Here is an 8,332-nt window from a genome sequence, read left to right as displayed (position 1 = left end):
AATTTTCAAAATGGGTTTAACGACACTTTGGCGTGTGTTTCGGTGTGTTTTGTGACGTGACCTCAGAGTAACGGTGACGCCTCCTACGTAACAAGGACTGAAAGTGACAGAAAGTTAAGCATATGACATTTATTCAAGAGAAAAGTTTCACTTTAAAGCACAGAAACACATTTTAAAGTGCCTCTAAGTGTGTCCCAAGTACATTTCAGAGCGGATGGCTGCTGACTTTTTACTTGACTACAGAAGCTGAATCAGTACTTTTTTTTTTCTTTCTTCACCCCACAAGCATTTGTACCTGTGTTTATTTTTGCCACCTCCGCTCATGTTTTTATTTTAACCTGAACTCAGTGCTCCTTCAGCATCGTTTTGCTTACTATTTAATCTTTTCCTCTCCAAGACCTGTCTATGGTACAAACACAAACACACACTTCCACAGACACACACACACACACACACTCACACAGACACCTCATTCGCTCCTTCTCATACACACACTAACACCAGGCAAGCCGTAAAAACTCAACTCAATTAAAGTGCCTCTTTCCTGGAAGCCAGCCTCAGACACAGCACAAGGTATGCAGGGAATGGGAACCGTGTGTGTGTGTGTGTGTGTGAGCGTGCGTGTGCACGTGTGATGTAGAAATGAAGAAACAACAGCTCCTGCTTAAATTTACCAACAGCAATCAAGCCTGACCAACCACTTACACGCACACACGCCGTGCACACTGGAACCACAGACCGTCGTAAATCTCCTCCACGTGGACCCTTTCACCTATTTGACCTCACACACACACACACACACACCTACATACACACACACATACACTCCCAAGAGGGCACCATCCTCTCTCAGCCCCTCAGGCAGGATGTATAAAACCCAGATGCATTCCTTTCCAGTTAAGTCCAGCCCAAAGTGAGCTTTCTACACAGTAACTGCTGTGTCAAAGTGTGTGTATCAGTGTGTGTGCATGCGTGCGTGTTGACCCAAACACTGTGTTTCTGGGAATCCCTTTGTTTCTGTGTGGCGTGTACATCAGCACTGCCCCCCCCCCCCCCCCCACACACACACACACCCCCACCCTTTCCTACACATTCTCTGATGCCTATGGAATTTACCCACAATGCTCCGGTGCAGAAAATGAGAAGTGAGGATTGCAGTAGGTTCTGTGACGACTGCTCGCCGTCCTCACGCCCGCTTGCTCGTCGCAGCCGGGCAGCGGCTCCTTCAAAAGCCAGCCGACTGTATAAACACGGCTTTGTTTAATTAGGAAATCCTATTTGTAGGTAAATAATGACATTACAATGCCAGGAATCGCTGGAATAGAGACTGTTTTACAATACATGACGGTAAGTTAAGCGTTTATTGAGTCAATATTGACTCAAGTTGAGAGAGAGAGAGAGAGAGTGAGAGCGAGAGAGAGAGAGGAGTGATGGAGTCAAAGACACAGTGAAGTGACACACAGGGCAAATGCTTTGACTTTTGTAAAAATAGTGCTCTTTAATATAAATTATTGAAATATTTTAGAAATATAAATATGTGCAACGTTCCGTTCCATTTATTATCTTTTTTTTTTCTTCTTCTTTTTTTTTTTTTGTAATGCTTTGTCATTTCAGATACTACAGCTTGTATTTTTGCCAGACTAGTGGCCAGCCTTTTGCAGGAGAGTCTTTATAAAAGACAAATAATTCACATACACGTGGTCCACTGGTGCGGCACATGTAAAGACTTGGTGTTGATGTGAGGAGAAAAAGGAAGACCCAGATTTGAACAAAGGAAAAAAAAAACAAAAAAAACACAAAAGCAAAAAAACAGACAGTCGTTTGGTGGGCTTCGTCTCACGTGGCCACTCGAGCTCACTGACAACCTGCGAGGCGAAAAAGACCACCGCTCCAATATGGATCACAGGTAATCATGAGCTCCAACACAGAGAAGTTTTCGACCAAATCCAAGTCTCGTTTTTTTTTTTACAAAAGGCTTTTTTTTTCTTTTTTCTCCTTTCTGAGCATCACTGAAGGGACGTCTCGTGTTTCCCTCGACATTCAGAGACAAGAGAGGGAGAAAGCTTAGAAGTCTGCTCCCGATCCAGAGGTGACGGTGGAAGGTGGCGAGGCACGACAAAAAAACCTTTTTCTAACGTCACAGGCACTGAATTCGCCAACACATAACAGCTCGTTTCATCTTTTATCTCCTTCATGGATGGTGGCGTGAGAAAAGCGGGAGGGAGGGCTGAAAGACACACACTCAAACTCACACTCAAGCAAAAAGATGGGAGATGATGCTCTAAAAAGCAGAATTAAGACGAAGTTTGAACTTTCTTTTTCTTTTTTTTTGCACAGGCTGGTATATTTGCTGCAGCAGCATCCTGTTGAGCTCCATCATTTCCTCCAAGTCAATCAAATCAATGTTTTTGTTTAGCTGTATACCGGTATGTCTCCTCCCCTTTCTCGTCTCCCCTCAGCATCACCCCCCCCCCCCCACCCTCCTCCTCCTCCTCCTCCTCCCCTTCTCTTCAGTTTCCCTTTTCCTAATCCCATTTCCCGCTCTTCTTCCTACCTCCCTCCTCACACTGGGATCATCATCGTCCCCCCCCCCCCCCCCCCCAAGGAGCTTTACAGTGTCGCTGACATTTTTCCAGCCAGTCGGGATAAAAATAAGTTCTGCTGTTTTGTTTGGTCCCTCGCCAAGGCTTTTGTCTCAGTAACAAGCTTTTGTCTAGGCAACAGCAGTCTGTTTTCTGTCACAGTCGGAGCACACATGCGTCTCTCTCTGAAACGACGGAGGCGAAACAAGAAACAAACAAGGAGGAGGAGAAAACGCTCCGTAATGTACTTTCTGTCCCGCGCAGAGAAAAACCTTCATGTGGGCCTATACCTGCATGTGTGTGTGTGTGTGTGTGCAGCGAGCTAGCGTGCCTACCCCCCCCCCCCCACCCCCATGAGGCAACATTTGCGGGAAGCAGCAAATGGAAATGTGTGCACCACCACAACACACACACAAACAAACAGTGTGCATCCTCAGCATCGGGCCCCTCAATTGGACTTTGCATTCAGACCATAACTCCTCCTTCTCTCTCTCTCCCTCTCGGCCTTTTCAGCTCTTTTTTTCTCTGTCCCGGGTTTCCAAAGTGTCGTAAATGTCATGCTGACTGAGAAGGTTTCTCTCCTTAAGCACATTAAACCCCCCCGCCGAGCTCACCGGCCGGGGGGAGGGGGTCGTCGATCAACACCGGTGTGGGTTAATCTTCTACGAGGCACTGCTCTGCGTCGGGAGTCGGTCGCGGGACACCTTGACCTTTGACCTCTGGCTTCATCTGCCACTCGCCCTAGTGGTCAGTTTTTCCGCGGGGCAGGACGGACGGACGAGGTACTGGTTGGTCACCCATATACGACTCCAGGCGATTCTGATTCGAGAAGCTGACCACCCCCTGCGACTCGGCCCGCGTCAGGTCTCGGGTGGCACGGTTCCTCTCGCAACACACACACACACACACACACACCCGGGGCCCCCCCACACGCCGCTGAACCTTACGCTGGGAGCCCGTCAGTCATATCGGAGCGTCGTACTCCTCCAGGAAGTCTCTGAGCGTGTGCGGCAGCTGCTCGGTCCGCTCCGACCCGACCAGGCCGCGGCTGTTCAGCGTCCGCCTGCACATGTGCTGCAGGGACGAGAGCGACGTCAACAGGGGTCTCCGCAGCTCCAGGGGGATCTTCTCTCCGCTGGTGTGGATCAGATAAACGTTGCGCCCCTTCATTTTGGCCTCTCCCGGACCGCTCCCGCTCGCCCCCTCCCTGGTCCTGCCCGCGTCCGCGGGCCCTTTCCCCATGTAGTGGGCGATGAGTTTCAGCACGCAGTCGAACTGCGGGGGCTCCTGGGTGTTTTGGGGGTCCGGCTGCAGGAAGAAGCCCCCCCCCTCGCTGTGGATGCGCAGGTTCTTGGTCCCTCGCACCGTCTGGACCGACAGGGTGAAGAAGTAATGGTGGTCCGAGGAATCGCGGATCAAGAAAGTGCCCGGAGGTTCCGAGCGCAAGTGGGAGCTGGCCTCTCTGCCCCCAACGGCCCCCCAGTAGAAGCCACTCTCCTGGAGCTTGCGCAGCGCACGCATCACCTGAAACAAGACAGGAAACGGGACGTTACGGCGTGTTTACCTTTTCACCCCGCGCCGGGACAAAGCTCTTTCTGTGAACGCTCGGGCCGACTGACCTGCTGGTAGTGTTCATGCGAGCTGAAGGGCTTGTAGTGATGCGGGGTATAACTGGACCCCTGAACCCGGCCCTCTGGAGGAGGGGGCACGGCGCTCATGGCGACGGGGCTGCGTCCGCCAAAGGCTACCATGGCGCCATGGCCCCCCGCCTCTGCCTGCTGGTGGAGAGGCAGGGGGCCCAGGCCCGGTGCGCTGGGAGGGGCAGGCGGAGGGGGGTTGTCTGGGCCAAACGGAGACGGGAGAGGAGAAGGGGAACAGGGTGAGGGCGGCGGGGTCACACACCGGGTCCAGGGCCCCGGGGTAGAGGAGTCTGATGCATCCAGAGAGGGGCTGGTAAAGGGCACCTAAACACAGCTGCAAGAGGAACAAGGGACACGGATTAGGAATGACTATTTATAATATGTGGACTGATGAAATGGAAAAAAAAAAAAAAAAAAAAAAAGCAGCAGCAACACAAATGAATGACCACTTTGCCACCCTGGAGCGCTCAGTCCGCCCCCATAAAACGCAGTTATGGCGACTGTATAACACATGCATATGGCAAGACGAGGCGCGTTTTAAATATATATATATATAGTTTAACTGCATGTGTACCGAGGCTGCAGCTGCTGCACCGTGCAGCCAGACAGAAACTGGATCCTGATTGGTTTCAATTGTCTTCGATCGGGCGCACCGCAACACGGGATTTCTGAATCGGGGTCACTGTGAACGAGTCCGGCGCGCGTTCTCCTCCCGTTCCCCCTCTTTTTTTTCTTTTTTTCCGTTCACAAAATAACTCTTTATTCCCTCACCGGAGGCCCCGGTCTCCGGTTTCACGTGGAGAGAGAGAGGGGTGGTGGGGGGGGGGGGGGGCAGAAGAAAATAAAGGTGTCCCGTCCGTATGTGGCTCGGCTCTGCTCCTGAACGGGAATTAAAGTCGGGCTTTTACCGGACAGCGCGGGGACGAGGGCTGGGGGGAGAGGAGGAGGCGCCATAACAGTCCACAACCGCTACTATTCCTAGAAGTGCTGCCCGAGAACACCGCGGAGCCAGTCCGCCCGGCAGCCTGGAACACCCCGCCGTGCACCCGGTGTCCACCGGCGCACCGTGCGCCCGCAGCAGCAGCAGCAGCAGCAGCAGCAGCCGCCGCTTTTTTTTCCCTCCCCCGGGCTGAACTTACCTTGCGGATATGCTCAGCCCCGCACCGCAGGCGCTCGTCGCCAAGGGAAAATATATGCAAACTACCCGAAAGTAGTGCTAGATGGATGATTAACTCAGGCATTAAAATCCAAAAACCGAAATAGAGATATCCAAAAAACGTGTGTTTGGGAGGAGGAGGAGGAGGAGAGGGGGGTTCCTTCCCGGAGCGGAGGAATGCTGGCGGCGAGATCCCGTCCGTCAATGAGCGGAGGAAGGTTACTGGAGGTTGTGAGTAAAAAAGCCCGTCGTGTTCGTGTAAAGCTCCGCCCCCCCTCCGTTCACTTCGCCTTCCAGTAAACACACGCGCGCACGCGCGCGGCGCATCGCACGCGCCCGGCTCCGAAAAAGAACCGAGACGCGGGTCGTGCGCGCGCTCGCGCGTTGGCAGATTGCCAATAATTTCCAGCGTGACCTTTTTCCGGGATGTTTCCTGGTACTGCTGGGTTCCCTTCTCGACAAGGTGAAGAAGTTAAGAGCTGCACATCTGGCACGACGAGGGGAGAAAATCTCATTCTGTGACCGATTCATATTTATGACACAGCATTTAGAGGCAAATTCTGTCCTTTTTCTTGCTCTTCTGTGGTCTACTTTTCATACTTTCCCCCCTTTATAATGCCCTTTGTAAGCCTATCATCCAGCTTTATTGATAAGTTATTAAATAAATTGTGATGGTTAAATGAAAATGTATTAGATTATTATCAAACCATAATACTCCATCGACTAGTTTCAAAAAAAGCTACAAAAAAGTTGGAGTTAGATGAAAAAGGAAGCTCTTTTGGAGTGCAATGCAGTTTTCTGAGTAATATATAGGTATTGCATTTATGGGATGTTAACATGTTCTTTAACTGATTCAAACTTATGGAAAATGAATCTACACAGAGGAGAGAAGATTTTCAGATTCTTCTTGACTTTTTACAGGAAAGTTATCACAGTGAACTGGGTCAAAACAGATGCATCAGATTTTATAATACATTAGTTGTTTAATAAGTTTTTATTTGCTTTTTATTTAAATCGATAAATAACAGAAACACATTTTAGATGCTGTGAAAATTCGAAATTTCTGCAAAATGTGTTCCAGTTCAGATGTTATTTCATCCATAGTGCAAAAACTACAGTAATACATTTAATTTGCATATGCATTGTTTTAGATAAGATCTCTACTTTTAGTATTTTACCTGCGTGCGAGTGTAATGTTGCTCATTTCCTTTTTGGCTTCTTCAGCTAGTTAGTCCACATCCCTGCCAAAGTCCGTACCTTAAAACTGTTTAAGTATTTTGGCATCACAAGCCCGGCCCTTTCGATCGAGTCTCCACTCCCTTCCTCCGTATGACAGATTATGATTAACATCTAACTTGCAGTACTACAAGCCAGCTAATGTTTAAAGATAAGGTCCCTCGGGCCATCAGGTTGTGTCAGGAAGCCTCTGAGTTACTGTAAGTGCTCTTGAGCAACAAACAGCCCTGTCGCTCTGCTGCTGAGCCTGACCTGAATTGCTCTTTTCCATTCAAAAGTCCGGCAACAAAAGCACAGCTACGTATGTGCACATTCGTAAACCAGGCCTGACCGAGGGAGTCTGTTATGATGAATTAATGCAAGAAAGTGCAGCAAGTAACTAAAAACATGTTATACCAGCTCTACAATTATCATGTAACAAGTATCTACATAAGCTTATTATCATTCTTTGAACTTTACTACATGCCTGTTGTAATTATAATCATTGACCAGCACAGTATACTATGTATCAACATATACACACCATTTACAGGAATGCCATCTGATCCTGGTTCAGCCTGCAGAGCCTCTACATGATCTACAAGATTGCTGGTATTCCTCCTTTTAAAACAGAGCCTATACATGGAAGCTGGTGAACAAAGATGGAACAGAGTATCAGTGCATAGTGTTATTATAATCACACCCACTTATAACTGATTAATGTGCATCTCATACCGCCAACCGTGTTGATAATCATCCTCAAGGTGTGGCTACAATGGATAAGAATCTCGTTCTAATCAAAGTCACTTTCTGGCGCAAGCACACACTTATGTGCTGCATGACCTAATATCTGTTATCTGGTTGACAGCTGGAGTCACACCTCACAAATTCAACATTAAGTGCAAAACCAAAACAAACATGACCAGTAATCTGGTAGCCAAAGTTCAAGAATGATACTGTATGTGAATGCCACTGTGACACATCTATAAAAAACTATATAGAATGTTTACATTCCAATTTACATTTCTTTGAGATGCATGTGCATATAACATGATTATTTCATGGTGAGGCATTGGTTTGTGAGAAGCTTGTATGGTAAATTGAGTTTACATAACATATCAACTATATCAGTGCCATTCGATAATTATTTGGAGAGGAAATATGTTTTTCACTTCTTTATATATTTTTTTAGTTTGTGGTAATGACTCTAATGATTTCAACAACATGAGCCAAACAAAAACAATAAACAGGTTGACAAAATGATTATTCTATTGTCAAGTCATGAGTGAAACAAGCAAACACACTTTAGGTTGCATTTTGGTGAATCAAATTTTACTTACCCCGCCAGCTGGGATTGGCGTCAACCCTCGTATATTTTTTAAACCACTATGTCCAATCTAGGGTTGCAGGAGGCTGGAGTTGATCACAGCTGGCTATGGGTGAAGGCAAGTCACCAGCCCATGACTCATAGTGGCACCTACAGACAATTTGGAGTCACCACTGAACTTCAAACACATGTGCTGGAACTGTTTACGAAAACTTAAGAATCCGGACAATACCCAATGCACACACAGGATAAAACAAAAAAACAAGAAAACAAAAAACAAAACAGGAATGTTCTCGCTTTGAGCCAGGACTGCTTACCACGACAACATCCCTAAACTGGACAAAGAGAAATACAATAAGGAAGACTTTTTTTAGGAGCAGACAGAACTTTTAAAGCAGTTTGCATATTTGGT

General features: G+C 47.9%; 1 protein-coding gene across 2 annotated transcripts; it reads right to left on the bottom strand.

Annotated features, from left to right (window-relative positions):
- Positions 1-2,610: 2,610 nt before the first annotated feature.
- On the bottom strand, positions 2,611-7,233 carry socs3b (suppressor of cytokine signaling 3b). 2 transcript variants are annotated; one of them, XM_080517405.1, is made up of 3 exons: positions 7,138-7,233; positions 4,202-4,556; positions 2,611-4,106 (listed from the first exon to the last, which is right to left on the bottom strand). In XM_080517405.1, exons 2-3 carry the CDS (start codon positions 4,331-4,333, stop codon positions 3,546-3,548), a joined length of 693 nt encoding a protein of 230 aa, XP_080373531.1. In that variant the 5' UTR covers positions 4,334-4,556; positions 7,138-7,233; the 3' UTR covers positions 2,611-3,545. The 2 variants fall into 2 exon arrangements, with proteins under 2 accessions (XP_080373531.1, XP_080373530.1); XM_080517404.1 differs by lacking the exon at positions 7,138-7,233 and adding an exon at positions 5,362-5,569.
- Between the last annotated feature and the right edge of the window lie 1,099 nt (positions 7,234-8,332).

The sequence above is a fragment of the Blennius ocellaris genome (genome assembly GCF_963422515.1).
Source record: "Blennius ocellaris genome assembly, chromosome: 21".
Classification (NCBI taxonomy): Eukaryota; Metazoa; Chordata; class Actinopteri; order Blenniiformes; family Blenniidae; genus Blennius; species Blennius ocellaris.
The sequence above is the reverse complement of the archived record's forward strand: the minus strand, read 5'-3'. Positions and strand labels throughout refer to the sequence as shown.

Excerpts from the sequence above, each read along its gene's own strand:
- socs3b (XM_080517405.1), bottom strand. The coding sequence starts at position 4,333 with ATGGTAGCCTTTGGCGGACGCAGCCCCGTCGCCATGAGCGCCGTGCCC. Across the intron at positions 4,107-4,201 it reads CGCATGAACACTACCAGCAG|GTGATGCGTGCGCTGCGCAA; the intron begins GTCAGTCGGCCC and ends GTCTTGTTTCAG.